The sequence below is a fragment of the Apus apus genome, chromosome 7 (assembly GCF_020740795.1).
Source record: "Apus apus isolate bApuApu2 chromosome 7, bApuApu2.pri.cur, whole genome shotgun sequence".
Classification (NCBI taxonomy): Eukaryota; Metazoa; Chordata; class Aves; order Apodiformes; family Apodidae; genus Apus; species Apus apus.
This window is the reverse complement of record NC_067288.1, coordinates 17062045-17081946: the sequence shown is the minus strand read 5'-3', so window position 1 is coordinate 17081946 and position 19902 is coordinate 17062045. Positions and strand designations below refer to the sequence as shown.

Genomic DNA, 19902 nt, shown 5'->3' with positions numbered 1-19902 from the left:
TGCCACGCTCTCCTTTGCTGCTTGTGCAGGACGTTTTGTCTTCGTGTACTGCTGTTGCTTCCAGGGACAGGAAAAAAAAAAAAGCTTTTCAGTAGAAAACTGGCATTTTCCAATACCCAGAAAACAGGGTCAGCTGGTGACCAGTATTTACACTGACTTCTGTGTGTTTCTCCTTGTGTATCAGCAGCAGCAGCCTGGAACAGGCAATGTTGACCCCTGAACCTGGATCTACCAACCCTGGTCTTGCTTTGTGGCCTGGAAATGTTTTTTTTTCTGCCAGAAGTGGGATGCAAATAGTCAAACAAAAGTCTAATTCACTTTCCTGCTTTGTCTCCCTCCAGACTTAATGTTTAAATTAAATTACCTTACCCCAATGAATGAATATACAACCACAGATCATATTCCACATTGAATTTTTCAACAGCCTGTTTTCTTAAAATTCCTCTCTCTGCTGTTCAAGGTCTTTTAGATGGAATGCGCGCACTGTGTGAGCATCGCTCTGGGTACTCTAAGGATTAATTGAAGAAAATTATGGAAGGAAGGAGAGAGTGTGAGTAAAATAGCTGGTTTATATTTGTATCCTCAAATGTCAGTTCACTACCAAAGTTAGAAATCAGCTGATGCAGAAGACTCATTATAGCCTCATTTAGAATGCTTATTTCTCGAGAATCAAAAAAGAATTGCCTCACCTGACTTGCTTGTCCAAGGCAAATATGTCATATTTTACAATATGCTTTGGGATGTGAAGTAAAGAGGGTTTTCTTTAGGGTGCAGTATGTTTAATACTCTGTTTAACTTGTTTATCTGCATTTATTTAAAAACTAAAGCAGTGAAGACTCCCGCTTGCTCTCCCTTCTCAACACTCCTACCTCAGTCACATTATTTGCATAGTTTTTGCAAGCTTTGATTATTTATTTGTCAGCATCTAAGTCAAGCAAAATCAAATGGTCAGGGAAGTCATGTCTACAGTCCTTTGCACAAAAGTCCACTTTTCCTGTGATTTTAGTGCTGTGTCCAAGTAGCAGTTAGGTTACTGATCTCTGTTCACAAGTTCAGCCAGGATGCAGTAAGCTCCTTCTGGGAATGAGAGAGATGCAGGGTGCCTGGACAGCCCTGCATGCCTCCTCTGCTGACCAGCAGGCTGTCTCTCAGTGCCAGCTGGGGCACTCATGTCATAGAGCCACAGCTTGCTCTGCAGAAATCAGGCTGAAGTCACCAGTTGGTTCTTTATGAATCCCCAGGTGACTTGTGATGTCCTCCTTGCCTCAGAGTGAACAGCAAGGGTGCAGTTTGAGTGGTTTGACTTAAAAGAAAATTCTGTAAGTAAAACATCCCACAAATTTGTACTGATCCAGAGTGTTAAGGATGGTCCAAAGGCCAAGTGAGTTGTGGCTGGGACACAGCCCTGGTGCCGTGAGGAAGTCTGCCAAGCATGTTGGTAGGGAAGGCAGGGTATGTTGGTTGGTATTGTTTGCTTAGCTTCCCTAGCACTGACAGCATGTCATCCATGTAGCACTTCTGTGTCATTAGGAAACATCCTGGATCAAGGGAAATTTGCAAGAAAGAATTAAAAATTAGTGTAATAAAGAAGAAAAAAAGAAGTGCAGTTACTGGAGAAAGTTTTATTGCCAGTGGGCCAGACTTAGTGACTGGTAGGCACCTGGAGTTGTACATTACCCATGGGATTTGCTGTGTAGTATCTGTGGGTCTCCTTGCAAAATAAGGTGTGGTGCTCACAGGAACAGAAGATGTAACTGTCCCCAAGAATCGCTGTCACATCTGGTTTCTGCTCCTGGTTCTGGGGTGGCACAGTGGCATGGTTCTGCTGTCCCTAGTCACTCTTTCCTGTCCCCTGTCGATGCTCCAGTTCCAGAGAATGGAAGTGAGAAGCATCTGCTATTCACCTGCACGTTGGCAAACACATTCTGCAAATTAATTTTATGTAACTTTATCAATTTTCCAAAATCTGGCTGCTCCTATCTCCCACCTTGGGTAAAATCTCCTCGGATAAGCTGCTGCACCCATCAAAAAATGCGGATTTTTTCCCCCTTTCCCCCCACTCGTATCGTTACTACGTACACCCCAGTTGGTAGGAGGAGTAGACATGTTCCCAAGGAGGTCCCAAGAAGCTCAGGTCATGCATCCTGCACTGCGCGCTGCTCTCCGGCCCTGTGCCTCGCCGGGCGCTCAGCCGCCTGCCCGCAGCCCCCCGCACCGCCGCCCGGCCCCGGCTCCTCCGCAGGTAAGCGCCGCTGCGGAGAAGCCGCTGCCCGGAGGCGCCGGTCCCGGCTCCCACCTCCGCTCCCACAGACCGGCCGGGGCGCCCTCCCGAGCCTCCGCGGCGCGGGCGAAGAGGGGGCTGCGCGGGGCTGGGTCCCCGCCTCGCCGCGGCCCCGGGGGCGGCGCAGCGCTGCGCCTTTAAAACGTCCGCCATGACGCGGGCGGCGGTTGGTGCGGGCCGGGGCCGGGGCCGGGCGGGCCGCGAGCCGGGCGGGGCTGCGCCCGTGTCAAACGGAGCCGCCTCACAGCGCCCCGCTGCCGGCGGGGGGGGCGGGAGCCGGGGGCTCCGCCGCTCCGGAGCAGCCTTAGCAATGCTTTGGTTTAGTGTCTCCTAGGTAGGTTTTTCTGCCTTACTTCCCCCCAACCCCCCCAGCCAAAAAATGACAGTGTGGTGCAGCGCTGCCTGGCGAGCGGCTTCGGAGGTGCTTGTGAAATGGTGAACGGGAGCCACACGGTCCCGGCGGAGCCGCCTTCTCGCCCAGCGGGGAGGGAAGGGGAGCGGCGGGAGCGCCCGGGCCGCGGGCTCCCGGGAAGGTGCCGAGCCCCAGCCCGGGCGGCAGCCGGATCCTGCGCGGGGACCCGGGGCGAGGCACCGCCGGCTGGTGCGGGGCGTTTTGCAGTCACCTCAGGTGAACCGAGCAGCCATCTGAGAGAATGGGTTCAGTTATTTGGTCAGTGGTACAGGAATAAGCATCTTTTCGATTAGTTTGTTAGTGTTTTCTTCGTGCTTTACATGCTGCTAGCTGTGTAATACGGGGTCTTATTTTTTTTTTTGCCTGCTTTTTTTTTTTTTTTTTTTTTTTACAGCAGTATTAATTGCTGTCCCCTATTTTTTGCAAAGTTTTAGCTGAAGAGCAGGATTTCCCCATTCTGTACTTCCCAGATCTGTGTGACATTTCAGCGGCATCCATTAATGCTACAGCTAGAACATCCTGAGCCCTTGGTCAGTTCTTTGGTGCTTTCTGAAACAGAAATGGCTTACTTGAAAGGAAAGGAAAGGCTCGAGTCACTTTTGCATGTTCCGTGGAGTGGTAGAAAAAGCTATATGGTAAAAATACACCTCTCACTGTGAGGAGAGAAACAAACTGGGTTTTCTCCTGTGTCCTTCGTGTGCTCCTTCCATTTTCAGAGTTCAGTATCCTATACCTATAGAAGAAGATGTGCTAGTGCAGGAAGGATGGTTGTGCGATACTGATCGGATACTGATTAAGGCCTCAGGAGTCTGGGGCTCAGTTAGTCACTCTGCTTACCAGCTTTATGTGTGAGTTGGGTATAAGTCACTTTGTGCTGATCTGTATCTCAGATTCCTTATTTGTAAAACAAGGCTATGGATCTCAAAACCTCAGTAGGGGTAAGATCATATGTCTGTTTGGATTCTCTGTATAGCAGGGTGACTGGAGGCAAAATAAGCCCTCTTGGTATCTAGCTGTATATTGCAGATCAATTTCTGTGTATATGAATGTATAGTTTGATGAGAATTTTATTGGTTTCAAAAGGATCACATGTGACATTACCTTCCTTGATTTTCAGACATGAAATATTTCTTGTGTTTGAAGCACTGGTCAGCTTTTCATAGTTCATTAGCTATTATCAGCTTTGCCAGGCTTCTGAGGAAAGCAATCTTTGACTGCACCTTTGCTTTCAGGTGGAAACACGGTTCTGTCCCTGTACAATGCTTGCTTCTGTTAAATTCTGTTGCTTATTTCATACTACCAATAATTAAACACAGCTTTTTTCCCCCCTATTGATCAGTTGCTGAAGTAAAAGAAACCTCTATCCTCCCCATGCTAACTGTTGACATGGAAAACAAGGAAAATGGCTCTCTGGATGTCAAAAAGTAAGTGAATCCATAGTGTTCAGTTTATATAAACCGCACATGGATCATGACTCTCGTTTTCCCATGACTTAATACGATTGGCAAGGGTGGGCACTTCCATTTTCACTCATTTCAAACTTTCCTTGTTCTCAATTACTTTTATTGTATTTCAGCTTTGAAATAGAAGAGCCTCGGGCACTGAACTGATTAAAAGTGATATGTGGGAGGTCTGTATAGCAATGGAGAATTGCAGAAGCTAGTAACTTAAGTTAGGGGGTATACCTTTCTCCATTGATTTCTCCTCTCGACCAGAGAGTAAAGCAAGTGGTAGCACTGTAAGCAATGCTCTGCCTCTGCTCCCATGTCTGCTAGTAGCTTTTGCAGAACCAATGCCTGATGACATGAATTGTCCTCTGTGGAGGTCTTCTCTCTTGTCTCTTCCAACAAGACTTATGTCCTTCACTGCTGACTGTCCAGTCTTTCAGAGTTGAGAAGTAGTAGCAGCAGCGGCATGTGTCTTTGGTGTCAGTTCTCTTCTGGAACAGATATTTTAAGGTGTTTGCTGGAGAAGCCCTAAACTGCAGGGTTTTTACTTCAGACCTGTGGTGGGAATAATAATTGACATGGTATGCACTGCTCTACGATTTTCGTTAGTGTGGTAGACTGCAGACTAAGGGATAGGAACTGTTTTGGAGGCATTTCCGTATCCTTAAAGGTCAGCAATTCTTAGACTAGGATGAGCAATTCTAAATGAAGTTATGATCTGAGAACTGGAGTTCTGGAAAAATTTAGCCTTGCAGCTTTAGGGTTATAGAAACCATGCTCAGTTAGATTTATACATATATAGATCTAGATCCGTATATCAAAAAACCCCACACAAAGCTCCTAGAGAGAGTTCTTAGTCTGTCCTTTCAAACTGCAAGACTTCTGCAAAACACAAACTGCACTTTTGCAAAGTTGTACCTCATTCTTCTCTTTCTCTTTTCTGTAAACCTTCCAAGAAAACTTGACAATGCTTAGGTTCCCAGGCACTAGAGTAATATAAATAACAATAATGGTTACTTCAGGGTGCCAATTAAACACCCAGTTATGATAAAAAGATTGGATGGCAGCCATTAAAATGAGCATGCTCCGCCTTCACTTGAGACATTGGTTATAGCACATCAACTTAAAATGCATTTCCCTATTCAGTGACTATAAATAGATTATACCATGTATGTCCCTCAGAAGCCACCTTCAGTTGGCAGTCTTGTTTCTACAGTGAGGATGCCATGGTTGGGGAGAGAAGGGAGGTAGTCAAAATAAGGATAGTTTGTATTTAATTATTTTCCCCTAAGGCTTAAGTGATAAAGGCTCATCTATTAATTGGGAAGGTGTTTTTTAAAAACGGATGGGAATTGTAATTAAACTGATCCAGAGCTGTAGTTTCTAAATTAATGTATACAGTATCTGTGTGTGCATATCTACAAAGGAAGTATTTGGCACTTTCTTGAAGTGTTTATAAATAGCTTGGATAAAATCTGTTTGTTCACAGCCATATCCTTTCAGACCTTACTGCTTCTGCCACATGATGGCAATAAAGGCACAGGGACAGAGCTGGAAAGCAGAGAAGTGTAGTCTTTATTCCTTATTAGTGCATTTAGTATCTTGTTACAAAGCCTTAAATGCCAGCCCTCTTAAGATTTTACAGTATGCAGGATGTCTCTCATAAACCGTTGGTGGTTTTCTTGTCTAAAGGATGGAGCCAGGTTCAACAGCAGGGCAATTATACTGTTTAAGTCTAGAAGCCAAATGAGCATCTGTGTGAGTAGATGGGTTAAAATCCAGCCAGTTGCCAACAGTATGCCACATGCCTTCGAGTTTTCTGCAGCTGTAGTAATTGGCTCCACTTGAGGTCCAGCACGATGCTATTCCTTGAAGCAGGAACTTGCTTTTATTTCCTATGAATAGTTAATGACTAAGGTAAAGACCCTGAAGTCATTGTAGTTGAGCCTGAGATGTGGCTGGACCAAGTTGTAGTTCCTTAGTGGTAAAAGAGGAGGTTCATGAAAAAGTAATGCACCTCAGCTGAAATACAAAATTATGGGAAGGAGGGTTTGGGATCATATTTAGTTTGAAATTAGTGTATTTTGGGAATTATGCAAAATACTGTTAGGAGGTATTTTTACAGATTGAAACTTTAATTTACTGCTTAGGAATAATTAAATATATTTTAGGTTTCATTATGTTTTTTTATAATACCAAGTTGTTGAGATTTTGTTTGTTTATTTTTAATTTTAAGTGGAAGATGAGAAATTGAAAGTGATCGTCTGTGTCTTGAGGAAAACACAGATTTAAATACAATTCTTCAAATGCTAATGTTACAAATATGTATAGGGTTTTTTGTGGTTCTTTCCATGTTTTACTACTTAGGCTTCAAAATCTGCACAACACCAAAAATCTTAACTGAAAGGTGCTCTTTGATTTTAAAAAAAATTTAAAATTTCAGATCATATAAGGCCACATAGTCTTCTTTTCAGTTCTGCTGAGTGTTGCCTTTCTATGTCATCACAATCAGTGAAGGGATTAATTAAGTCAGTCATTGCTTGATGAGCAAATGCAAGAAACTGTGGCCCTTTGATCATTGCTCTGAGATATGTGTATATTCCATGTAGTAAAGGAAATAAGCTGCTTTTAGAAGGCCACCTGTGGCATAAAGCAGGATATCAAGGTTGCAGTGTGAGTCTGTAGGGCCAGAATTTTGTTGTGGTATTGACAGGTACATTCCGAGAGTTAAGGGGAGAAGGAAAAATCATTGTGTTCACGAGTTCTCCTTCCCAGGGCTCAGCTAGTTGTAGAAATAGGCATGATCTAGAATAGGTGATTAGAGGCAGTATATGTGATTCTGTTCACTTCTTTTCATGGCTGGTTGGAAAAATTGGTTGGCCCTTGATTAACTCAGTTGTTTTCCTGAGACGTGCAAGTCTAGGCAAGACAGAGGTGATGACAGTTGGAAAAGAAAAAAATGAAGGACAGAACAAAAATGCTGCCAGGAGAGTATAATCTGTGTTTCTTTTCCAGCTGGTGCTGTTGAAAATCAAAGCCCTGCCTCTAAGCTTCAGGACCTGAAATGGACAGGATTCTGACATCTGCCCTGATCTGTATATTTTTGATATTTCTTCATTAGCATCATGGTTAAACATGCAGAACAGCAGAAAATATTTGGCGTGAACTTTGTGATGTCTAGTTGGAGAAACTTGTTAAAGAAGTTCATTCTTTTGATGTCTTGCTCTTCATCCTCCTAAATTATCTTAGGAAAGGCAATTAAGCTCGCTGTATATCTTTTTTACCAAGAATTTGCAGATACGTAAAGGCTGTCTGAGAGAGGGTGATGGCAGGCTGAGGATAAGTAATGCAGGAGGATAGTAATAGGAGTCATTGGTTGGTTGGGTTTGCTACTGTGGAAAGCAATTGCCTGGGGTTGGTCACTGAAGTAATTAATTCTGATTGTGTTTAGCAGATGTTTTCTCAGATTCATAGCTATTTAAAATGTCCATAGATTTGTCCAAAGATGAGTTATTACCTTTGGCTGATGTGAAGATTCATATACATTCTTTTTTTCTGAAGGGAGAGGTACCTCAGTTCTCCCCAGCACCATGTATTTGAAATGAAAGAGGAGTGACTGTTCTTCTGTCAGGGCAGGGGGAGGTGTGTTGAAGGATGCTTTTCCTGTAGGAACAGGGAAGGAGGGGATGTATGTGGGATGTGCACAAAGAAACAGAAGAGGCTCTGCATACATTTGGTGATTCCTTGCCTGGATTTGTGCTTTGCAGTTCAGTAGAGAATGGGAGACCTCCGGATCCTGCCGACTGGGCTGTTATCGACGTTGTGAATTATTTCAGAACAGCTGGATTTGAAGAACAAGCCAATGCTTTTCAAGAACAGGTAAATCTGTTAGGAAACACCTTTTGGCTGCCCCTAGTTTCTCACATTGCCCATTTTTGCTGTGGACCTGGTTATGGAAGTGAAAATCCCACATTAGAGGGGGGGCAGTTTGAGTCTGTTAGTGGGTGAAAATCCATGGGACTATGATCTGTGAGTAATAGTATTGTTCTACAAGGTGTGGATAATGGGTTGGAGTTTGTTTAAAACAGTCGTCTGAAAGGTGAGGAAACTAAACAATTTTTCTGGCTTGGACTGTGTCCCTATACAACCCACTCAGTTCCACTATCTTGTTGTTTAAATGTGAATGGTAATTCCCTTCTTCCTTAGTGTAATGTGCAAATACACTCGTGAGTATTTATAAAATCCAGAGCTTCTAAGTAGCAAGTTGCGTTTGAAGACCTAAAGTGAAAAAGGGGCTTCTGTGTTTCATTGAACTTGTCAGGGAAAGGACAAGCTGGCAGTAAAGGGGATGAATCTTTTTAGGTGAAGGAGCAGCATGGTTGTAGGACTCAGTCCAAGAAAGTGGTTGGGTCTTAATTTCTGGGCCTTGTAACTGCTGATGCTAATGGATGGCTTATTCTGGTAGTTTTGGTCAGCAAAGGGCTTAACAGTCATATGGCCCCAAGGTGTGTTAGAGGAGCAGCATAGGGAGGTTGGCTAACTTGGCCTATAGGTCAACCTTTCCTTAGAAAAGGAACTTATATCTCCAGATTGTCCTTTCAGCATCTTCCCTAATAAGTCTACAGATTTGTGTGAGACTGCCAGAAAATTAGTTACCAACACTTGTGTTTAGTATCAAAATAGACTTGACTTCCTAGGGCACTGAGGTAGTGCAAATTATTTTCAGTTTTTCAAGGAAACCGTACATCTCACGTGAAATAATGTTACTGTTGGTCTAATTGGCCTTGCTGATCTTCAGCACCTGGATGGTAAATTCCCATCTGTAATTACTTACTGTAACAGACTATCTAAATTTAGCTCTTTGTTCATGGGGGTGAAGAGCCTTGGTGGTTGGGTGATTCTCTGGCTGGGAGCAGAGAGAGGCTCTTGCTGCTGCTACTACTAATTTTTCAGAATTTCAAGATGGGTAAACAGGAGGAAAAAAACAGTTTAAGTGTGTCCATTCCTTAATGCTCGTATCCATGTCCCCTCAACAGCTGTGGAAACATGGCTTGAAAAAACACACAGGTGAAGTAATTGCGGCCTCTGGGGATTTTTCCTCATACTGATAGATACCTCTGACTTTCATCAAATATCTTAACCTTTCTGCACCTCAGCTGGCTTGTCAATAATACTGCAGTAATTACTACTGATCTTGCAGCAGAAAGGTGAGGCTAACTCATGAGTTTTGGCAAAGCAATTTGCAACAGCCTGATGGAAAGCAGCATAGAAGTAGAGTGGAAATGTTTTTTTAGTGTTCTGCAGTAAGGGCAAGTGGCTTCAGGAGGACAGCTGAAGTAAGCTGCTTTTTGTCAGTGTGTTGCCAGAGCTCTGCTAGTATAGCCATGGGCAAAAATGTGGCAGTGATTCTCCTGCCAACTTCACTTTATGCCAGAGCCTTGGAGAGAGGGGCTGACATCTGCCACCAAGATACAGCCAGGAGATGTGGGATGGACACTCAGAGCAGAATTTGTTGCCCTAGAAGCATGAGGAGCAGCAAGTGCCTGGATCTCTGTGCCAGCCCTGCCAGCCCATTCCCTGTTTGCACCAGGAACAGCCCCAGGAGCAACCCTGTCCCTAATCTCTTATCAGTGGTGGTGGTGTGTTTCCTCTGCACTTTTTACTAGTCACTAACTTTAATTCTATGCTTACATTGTTTGTTACCAGGATCTCTCAAGCCTTCCGGGTATGGCAATGCAGTCAGGTTCACTGTGAACCCTCACCTATCCTATGTCTCTAGAGTGGTCAGGTGTGCAGCTGTGAGCAGTTTCCTTTGCCATTTGTACCGCAGCTTGCCTGGGCCTCAGAAACCAGCTTTCGTTTGATCTGTTACTGCCCTGAATGTATGATGGCAGGGAATGAGGCTGTAAATGTATTCCATTTCACATACAACACTGGGAAATTCTTTCCCACTGAACTGCTTAAGTAGGGGTAGCACAGTGGTTTCCTAAGAAAACATCTGTAGTCTGGAATGTAATAATGAGATCTATTATTACATCCAGCTTTTACACAACAGTAACTGAGTCCACACTTTCTTTTGATAAATCTGAATACGTCTGGACTCACCCAAAGCAAGTGACTCAAAGAATTTTTAATACCTGAATTTTTCTTAAAACATTTTAAGGAGAATAAGAAAATATTTTAAGGACTGCAGAATGTTTTATTAAAACTATATTGTAAGTACTCTTGAGAAGTGATGATTGTATGATGATGATACCACTATTCCTTCTTGGAGTTCTACAGATGTCAGCAAGTCAAAAGAGCTTACTGGTGAAAACAGTCAACTGAAAGGTGTTACCCAATAACAAAACCCCATAACATCAGCAAGCAAATCAGACAAGCCAAGAAGCTGGGAGCACAGGATAACTGAGGAGGGAGGCAGAGCAGATACAAGATGAGGGTGTGAATACCTTCAGAGAACTGCTAGTACATAGTTGAGCTTTCTCTAGGAGCCCTGGGAGCATAGGGGGTGTGGCTCACTCAAAGACTGAAGCTGTTTGCCATGTCATGGGACATGCTAAACCTTTGCCTGACTTTCGTTAGTGCCCCTGTGGATTCTCAACCAGTAGTATTGCAGTAGCCAGATAACCCAGGTAACCCAGTGGTAGTTCACTGGCCTCTCTGCAACACTTTGCCAGAAGGGAAACAGGTTTCACGCTAACTTGTGTCCACTGCTGCTTTCTAGCAGAGTGATGGCATGAAGAAGCATGTGGGCAAAGTGCTGGGAGGACTTGAAGCTTCACTGATCCTCTGGTTATTTATTGAAGACTATGTGCTATGGCTCCTGAGGTCATCCTGGCACAGTAGGGAATTATGATTAGCTCTGGTTGTGCAGAGGAGTGCTCCTGCAGATGACATTAAAAAGCTGGCATTGAAGTTGTGTCCTTAAGTAAATCCAGAAAACAGAGAAGTAACAGAGAAGAAATTCAGAGAAGTCACCAAAGTATGCAAAATCTTACCTGCTGCCAAAACACAGAGTGGCTATGACACATCTACAGAAGCAGGTTTAAGTGGAAGAGGTAAAGCTTGCAAAACGCACAAAGATATAAACCATTTCTGGATACGTAACCACTCATTTCTACCCAGGTTTGTTTAGAGAATCTGTTCTCTATTCCATTAAAGCCTTAGTAGTTACCAGCATTTCTAGAATCTGCAAGGAGCCCTGTGGAAGAAGAAGGGAAAGGAATAATATTTTTCTTCCTATTCTTGGCATTTCTTCTGTTCCAGGTGCTGGCTTTACTCAGTTTGGATCCTACCAAGCTGGGGGTGTAGCAGAAAAATACCATTGGCCTTCTTGAGCCCAAGGGCTCCTTGTTGTCCCGTGGATAACTTGTTGTCTACCAGGACTCCTGAGTCCTTCTCCACAGAGCTGCTCTCTAGCAGATCACCTCCTGGCCTGTGCTGGTGCATTTTGGTTTTCCTTCCCAGGTGCAGGACTCTGCATTTGCTCTTTTTGAATCTCATTAAGTTCCTCCTTGCCCAGCTCTCCTGCCTGTCCAAATCTCTGTGATTCTGTGATATATTTCTTTGGGTTATGATGACCTTGAGAGGTCTGTCTTTGTTAAGAGGCACCAGTCAGTGCATTGTTGTGTAGATGTAGCTCCTGTTTCCTGAGTAGTGTAGTGTGATTACACTGTAGGAATATGTAAAGAAAAGGATGGTCCTGTGTCTAAAACAGAGATGGGAGTTGAGATATGTGGTTTCTTTCTTTTCCACTTTAACTTCTAAAAAGTCATGTACAGGTAGTTTTCAAATATACACTAAGCTTTTGAGGTGCAAAAAACAAAAATCCTACAGGATTTATAATCTAAATAGGTCAGAAAGCCAGGGTTTGAGGGAAAAAAACCCAAAGGTATCTATGATTTAGAAGTGGGAGTTTTAAGTGAGAACAATTAGAGGCTGAGACCTAAGCTGGGAAGTTGCTGCTTTTAGCCTCTTCCATTATAACTGGAGGAAGAGAAGTTCCCTCAGAGTGTTGAGCTCCACATTTAGGCCCTTGTAAAATTTATGATTGCAGGAGTCTTTTCTTTTTTTTTTTTCTTTTTTTTTCTTCTTTTTTTCCCCCCCCCCTCCAACAGGAGGCATGGGAAGTTTTGTAAAGAAGGCACCTGAAGTTATTAGCAGATACTGACTAGTCCAAACTTGTGTATCACTCTGGTAATTCTTCTGAAATACACTTCATAAGCTGCCTTCTTAGGAGTATCCTTCTCTTAATGGCCGATAATTAGACAATCTTCACATGTACCTATTAATTTGAAACAGGTTTACAGGAAGGGAGTTTTGAAATTAGGCTTGTTTTAGGTTTTGTGCTTGACTAAATAGTATTTATGCCTTAGCACAAGGGAGCACTTGAAAAGCAGGCAACAGAACTTAAGAGCTATAAACACAGTTTCAGGAAAATAAAGGCTACTATTTATTTTCTCATTGATCCTCTGTAGTAGTCTTCCATTTGTTGCATGACTTGTTCTCACCTGTTAGTTCTGTACATTTGTCTTTATCAACTCTTTAATTCTTCTTATAGGAAATTGATGGCAAATCATTACTGTTGATGACAAGAAATGATGTACTGACTGGACTTTCATTAAAACTGGGGCCTGCGCTGAAAATCTATGAGTATCACGTAAAACCTCTACAGACACAGCATCTAAAGAACAACTCCTTATAGCGAATTGTCTAATTGGGGTCATGTTGTGCCTCAAACAATAAATAAGCAATTTGGTTTCATGTGATGGAACTTTGTAAAGAGAGAATATATCTATTAAGAATTTAAACCAAATGAGCATATATATCCTATTGGATAGAGTTGGCAATGTACTGTATACTGAGTCTGAATTGAGAGAGGTGGTGTGTATTTTTTACATAGTACATAATGATTTTCTCTTTTAGGAACTATCAATGAGCATGTTGAGATAGCTACATCACTGTATCCAGAACAAAAGGGAGGTATGTCGTTCTCATTTTTGAGCCAGACATATTCTTGATTTCATTAATTAAAATACCAAAAAACCAACCAAAAAACCCAAATAGAGTTTTTATGTATCTTTGGAAGAGAGAAATAGATTAAAGTAGGTTTTGGTTTACCTAAAAGACCTATTAAAATTAGTACTTACCATTTTAGGATGGGAGTGACACTTGCCAACTCACCCTTTTTTGCAGAGGGTCCTATTTTGACCTTATTAAGGTTTACTTGTGGTATGCTGCAATGTTTAAAGCTGTACATACAACTAACATAACCCCTTCAGTAGCAGAAGGTGTTGCTGACAGGTGAAACTGGGTTGTGTATTTTTTGCTGTCCTTTAAATTTTCAGCTTGTTTTCACCTGTTTTTAATAGTAGTTCTATGTAAAGTATAGTTGGTTTTAAAAAGTTCGTGTTGGTTTGCAAAACAAAAAAGCCCCTTTGTTTTATTCTTTTTTTTAATTTATAATAACTTGTTTTCTAACATTATGCAGAAGTTTGTAAAAACAGTAAAATTCTGCACAATTTTAATATTGTCTGTCATTGGTGTTGTAATGGTTGATTTTTTTTTAATGCTTTACTTAACAGTTTGAATACTTGTTTTAAAAACTGAAATAAGCTGTCTTGTCACCATACATCTCTGTTAAAAGAGAGTCTTGTTCAATCTGTTTGTACCAGTTCCCTATTTAATAGGTTGCTTGCTATATCCCAATAAAGCATTGCTTATGTTTGGATTCAGTTTACTTTACAGATCTTTTAGTTCTTCTGTTTCTTTGTTGTGATATATTGGAGCTCTGTTTTTTCTCAATTTTTCCATTAAAAAGGTACCAAAACCTACTTAATATTCTATGTTCTTGTGAGCACATTTAAGATCACCTACCAGAATATTTAAAAATTTCATTATTTTTCCTTTCTCTTATCTAGTGTAATACATTGCTGAAGGAGGGAATTTGAAGCCCTGCTCACAGTTCACCAGTAACATCTGTGCTTCTCTTACCCCTTTCTAGAGCTGTCAGTGGTGCAGAGGCTCTGTGCTGGCCCTGGTTTGGCCTGGTGATTTACCTGGGAACGTCTGGGAGATAGCCCACAGATGGTTCTCAGTGCTGTCTGGGCTCACCATCTTCTCTGGCCTAGAGGGCTTTGTGATTACCCCTGGAATTGGGTAAAACCTCTGGATGTGGGCTTGCATCAGTGAGGCTGAGCCAAGGAACTGGGAAGAAGGAAATAAACAGGAGAGTGTGGTGAAAAGTGGAAATGGTGTGGAAGGAAATGGTGAAGGGGTGCAGCTGAGAAGGGAGAAGGTAAGAGAGAGTGGTGCTTTCTGCCAAGTGGGGACAGGATTCAGGGAGAGAAGGGAGAAGGTCCTGTAATCTCTTGCCTAGGTGATGGCCCTCCCTTCACTTCTGACTTGACCAAGTACAAGGTGAGTGTTGATGCTACCTACAGTGCTAGGAGAGTGGCTTATCATTTCTGGTATTGGGATTTGAGAGGGGGTAAAGCCACATTAATAGCTGTGCTGTAGGTAGAGTGCACAGTATATGGTACAGTACATTAACTATACAGCAGTGCTAACTGGCTCATACAAGTAGAGGCCTAACAGAAAGCTTGCTGCACGTGTGAAAGGGCATTTGGAGGATGCTATTCAAACTGTAACAATATCTTTTTTACTGTCCCTGATCTTTATTGTAATTTCCTACCATTCTCTGAGCTTTTTTATGCTGCTCTTCTCTTTGTGCAGGTGACTGTTCTGGTTTTTGTCTGTTACATTCTCCTTTTAGTTTCTGGGAGAACAAAAAATCTTTTTAAAAGAAACCAGAGGGTTTGAAAGAGGAAGTCAAAGCCAAATTATTTTTAGCTACCATTCCTCTTGCAGAAAACACAGCTGCTGTTGAGATGAGGAAGTGACTGATGGGCATTACTGGATACCATGTCAACATGGCAGTTCTGAGAGTTGCAGAAATATGCAGGAATACAGTTTATAACATGCCCTTAATGTGCCTGCAGCTAGGAGAGTCTCTTTTTTTAAATGCCCTCACTCCACTTAGGACATTGGTTAAGCTACTAGATGTCCAACTGCTCAGCTGGTAGTGGGTGTGAGAGTGACGATGGTCTTAGTGCTGGAGGTCTTACTTTGACACTGAAACAGCAATTTAGAGTGGCCTCCTTCTCTGAGAGGCAGCTTTAAGGAGCAAAGCAGTAGTCAGCTCCCCTGCCCACTGCTGATCAGCACAAGGAGAGATGTGCTGCAGCCAAGGTCCTCCTAGTCCAACTCCATCCCCTTCCCTGTCCCTCCTCTTACCTTTTTCATAATACTAGTGCACATCTATCAGAATCTTTCATAGCACTTTAAAAAATAATTTGAAAACATTACAATATTCCTTTTTTGGTATAGTGGTTGTGAAATACATATTGGTGTTGTTCATCAGCTCTGATGTTCCCTCTCTTCTCAGCTTGTAGCTACACAATGCATAACATGTTCTATTTGCATCCAAATACAGTGCCAGGTGCTACACATAGAGCACACATAAGGTGACTGTCGGCAAAGTATGGAGGCTGTGACTGTGCCTGGTCACCAAGGTCACTTTCTCAACCCTGAGAAAATTGTTCTGCCTGCTTGCTAGTATCCCTGTGTCTTATTGTTCCCTTTAAAACAGTTTAATGTGCTCCACTTTATTAATTTGTAGAAAATCGTCCACTTTTATAATTGCAGGACAAGCCTCAGCAGCTGTAGCAAAGGGAGTATCCACCCATGCATCACTCCTGGTTAGGAAGGGCCCAGGCAAAATGTCACATTAGGCTCTTGCTGTCAGTGATTATTTGCTAAATTAACTCTTCTCTCTTTCCACTGCTTTTTTCAACATGTTTGAATTCTACCAAGTTCTTAATCTCTTCCTCTTTGTAAAAAACACCATTTAATCATTTGTTATTTTCAACATTCCTGTTTCTGCTGGCACACTTAAGTAACAATCACAGTTATTTGAAAAGCAGAGGGTCTTGACTTTCTTTGAGTCTGGGGGAGGCTACAATCTTATTTCTAATTTTTTTTAAACTAATATTTTTGAAAATTTTCTAAAATTTGAAGGCTGAGTCTGAGCAGAACCAGAAGATCATAATCTCACTTTGTCTCTGTTCTGGTTCTTTTAAGTCAGAACAGCAGTTCCTTTCCATCCAGGAATGAGTTTTGGCCCCAGAGTCATAGGAAATTATTGACTGTAAGTGTGCATGTGGACAATGTAACCATCACTGGCTCAGTGAACAACAGGATGAATCAAGAGGTTTAGAGAAAGGGCTGCTCTACTCTCTCACCTTCACCTCAGGAACAACTGGCGTAGGCAATGGATTGACTTCTGCTACCTCTAACAGAGAACAAGGACTTACGTGGTGCTTGAGGATGTCAGCCAGGAGAGCCCATCCAAGTCCCGTTCCATCCCACTGTAGGCCTCTATGCACCTTCACCTCTGTGCTGCTCTGTTTTGACAGCAGCTTCCCCCAGGAGAGGTGTAAAGGACAGTGGCTGTCATTAGCGCACTGGCAGCCTGAAAGGGCAGTCTCCATTGGGATAATGGGCAGACTGATTTAATAGATAGCTGTCATTCCTGTTGGAAAAGGCTTTTAATATGATAATATAACTAGGTCATTACATTTGTTGTTGTGTAGCCTCTATAATTAGGGGATTGTTTGATTTAGCAATGTTGCTTTGGATCCCAGATGTGAATTCAGGTTACTCCAAGAATAAAATTAGCTGGTAGAGACTGTAAATTTGGGATATGCAACTGTAACCTCAAACACCTGGAAGGGTCAAGGTGAGCACCCTGAAGACTGTAAGTGGCCCTTGGTCTCCATGTGAGAGTTTCATTGCTACTGAATGCTGCTGGTGAGCACTAGAAACCACTGTTGTATTTATATGCTGCATTCATGAGTGTCTTAGTTAAAGGAACAGTCAGCAGTTAGAACTGCTGTATCATCAGCTGATCTGCTGATAAGGCAACAACAAATGTCTTGGCACTGGTAGGCTTGCACTCATCTCAAGATGTTCTCTTCCCCTTTTCAGATGATTGCTACAATCCAGCTGCCCCTCTATAAACACTGCAGTACTTGTTGAGGTTGCCCCAGACTTTGTAGCAGTTAATCATACCAAAAAAAAGGGAGGAAAGGCTCATCATTTTCACTGATCCCCAATTCAGGAGTAACATTGCTTTGTCTTTTGCTGGTGGATTGCAGCAGAAAGGAAGTAAAGAGTAAGGAACTTGTAGCTGAGTTTGTTTCCCAGCTGGTGGCCAAACCATTGGGAGAAGTGCGGAAGCAGGTGTGCGCCTGGGTGTAGCAACCCTGTTTCACAAGGGTACTCCTGTTCTGCTCCCTCCTCCCTTCTGTATAAATTCCACATGCCACTTTGCCTAGGCTTCTCATCCTGGAAACGTGTGGTATAGAAGATTTGGAAACACTGCAGGAGTACAAGCCATTAAAACTTGAGCTCTTGTGTTTTCCAGTCAGATGAATATGTTAATATGGGAATTAATGCCTAATGCCACTCTCTAAGAGGTGGCATAAGCCCCCTTCAGTAATCAGGAACTTTGGTTCCTGCTGTTATGTTTCCCTCTGCACCAGAGGTTTCTCTGCCCTCTTCTTTTTCAGATTACTTGAACTGATCCTGAAGGTTACATTTCGTCTTTGTTTTAGATATTGGCTGATGAGTTTAACTAGTGCATTTTATCTATCTGATGTTGATTGCATGTGGAGGATGATCAGCAGCTAAGGAGGATTTTGGCTGGACTTTCCTGGACAGCTAGCAGAATTGAACAGAAACAGGATTTGAAGGAGTCAAATGCTAAAATTATAGTAAGATGTTTGTGCACTAGAAATACCCTTTTTCTTGGTAGGAGGCTCCAGGCCTTATAAACTACCGGTATATAGCCCAGGACCAGCAAGATCCATGTTATCAGCAAGATGTATTTTAAATGGCAGTTTTACAATCTGCTAGCTGCTGCTTTTTTTTGGTCAAGTGTGATTTCATCAGCAAAGCATCACAGCTGGCTCTGAATAAAACGCAGCAAGCAACTTGAATAGCTGCTCAGGACAGGAACTGAAAAAAACAAATAAATCTGTCTCAATTAAAATAATGCAAGTCCATTGTGGAGACTGAATCTAATGAAGCCAATGGGAATCTGATCAAGTGTCAGGCCCAAGTAATTCTGGCTAACTCCTATTTCCAAGAATTACTTTCACCGTGTTATCTGAAACTAGTCACTGTATTGAAGATCTGGGCTTCCTCCAATTGCCTAAGTACTTTCTGTAGAAGCAGCCTGCCCACGTAAGTGACTCAGGTTTGCAGTGCTGGATGGAGCTGTGCCGAGATGCCTTTAAAGACTAGCTGAATGTCTGCATGTCTGTGGAGGTTTATAGAAATCACATTACATGAGCCTACATGTGTGCTTGTTGCCACAGGGAAGACTAAATAAACAACTGGTTGTTGCTTTGTGTCCTCATTCTGCTATGAAGGTTAGTCGACTACTACCTTACAAGCCCACAAACGAAGCACAAGGAGTGACAATAGGAAACCTGCCTTATGTAATAAATTTCTCATAAGGCAGAAGGGAAGTGGGTTGTCAAGATCTGTCTTGTTTAGAAAGAGGTATATATTGAATTGTTCAGTAGGGTCCTTTCACATCTATTTTTAGCAATTGGTACTGAACTGTCATTTGGAACAAGACCGGTTGCTTTTAGAGGTAGAATTGGCAGAGCTGAAACATATTTCTTTTACTCACAATGTTTACATTTATGTGTAAATAGTAAATTATTTCATTTCTTACTTGGTAAACAGTCAAATCCGAGTTTGTTTTTTTAATGTTGCTCTTTATTTGCCCTTAAAAGATACATGAATAAATTACAAGCACCTAAAAATAGCAGAAATAGTGAGACACAAGCTCATAAGTACCATACAACACAATCTAACAAGGTGTAAGAAAGAATGTCCCCAGCGAAAGCTGAAAGTGTTGTAAGTAAAACTATCAGAAGTGGCTAGTGGCTAGAGGATATGTCTGGGACAGATGGACTCTGTGGTGTCACTTGTCCTGTTGTTTTTCAAGAGATATCTCAGGCTTGTGAACAGTGCATCCGTTACGTCCTGCTCACCAAGGCAAGTTTCTGTCTTGCAAAGCACCTCAAAATGTCACACGGTGCAGGACATGTTCCTCAGTTGTGGTACCTGTGAATTTAATGATTGTACCCAGCAGAGTGCTACAGGTCTGTCTGAATTAGGATGGCACAAAGGCAACAGAGTTAGAGTTTTCAGAAGTACCTCTGGGCACTTGCCATTTGGTTTGCACTCTCTGTGTGAAAATGATGCCCAGAGAAAATGAGAGCAGGGGTTAGAAGTTGTCAGAAGTTGAGCAGAATTTCTCTTGCAGGTGTGGCAGCTGCAGTTTGTGAGATGAGAATTGTTGGCTGTATATTTTTATCTCTATGTTCAGAGCTATCATCTGGGGTAGCTAAAGTAAGATGTGCAATGTCTGTCGTGTCTAGCTTTCTCCCTGCTCCCCTGGAAAGTAATACAGTTACTTAGGGTGACTCCTGCCTGCTTGGAAGTCCTGATGAGATATTAGACCAAAAAAACCTATTTAATTAAACTTACAGAGCCCAAAACCTCAAACACCTTAGTGATTAATATTAAACTAATTATATAGTAACTGTATAGTCTGACAAGTAGCAGCAGCAGCCATGCAGTCAGAATACATGCAGAGAAAGTAGTCAACAGCTGTAACAATT

General features: G+C 42.4%; 1 protein-coding gene across 3 annotated transcripts; it reads left to right on the top strand.

Annotated features, from left to right (window-relative positions):
• The first annotated feature begins 2211 nt into the window (after positions 1-2211).
• Positions 2212-13874, top strand: SAMD13 (sterile alpha motif domain containing 13). 3 transcript variants are annotated; one of them, XM_051624915.1, is made up of 4 exons: positions 2212-2242; positions 4033-4117; positions 7909-8020; positions 12702-13874. In XM_051624915.1, exons 2-4 carry the CDS (start codon positions 4065-4067, stop codon positions 12843-12845), a joined length of 309 nt encoding a protein of 102 aa, XP_051480875.1. In that variant the 5' UTR covers positions 2212-2242; positions 4033-4064; the 3' UTR covers positions 12846-13874. The 3 variants fall into 3 exon arrangements, with proteins under 3 accessions (XP_051480875.1, XP_051480874.1, XP_051480873.1); XM_051624914.1 differs by lacking the exon at positions 2212-2242 and adding an exon at positions 2533-2615; XM_051624913.1 differs by lacking the exons at positions 2212-2242; positions 4033-4117 and having other exon boundaries at positions 6462-8020.
• The last annotated feature ends 6028 nt before the right edge of the window (positions 13875-19902 follow it).

Coding starts and splice junctions, on each gene's coding strand:
- SAMD13 (XM_051624913.1), top strand. CDS start 7,832: ATGTGGGATGTGCACAAAGAAACAGAAGAGGCTCTGCATACATTTGGT. Junction 8,021..12,701: donor CCAATGCTTTTCAAGAACAG/GTAAATCTGTTA, acceptor TTCTTCTTATAG/GAAATTGATGGCAAATCATT.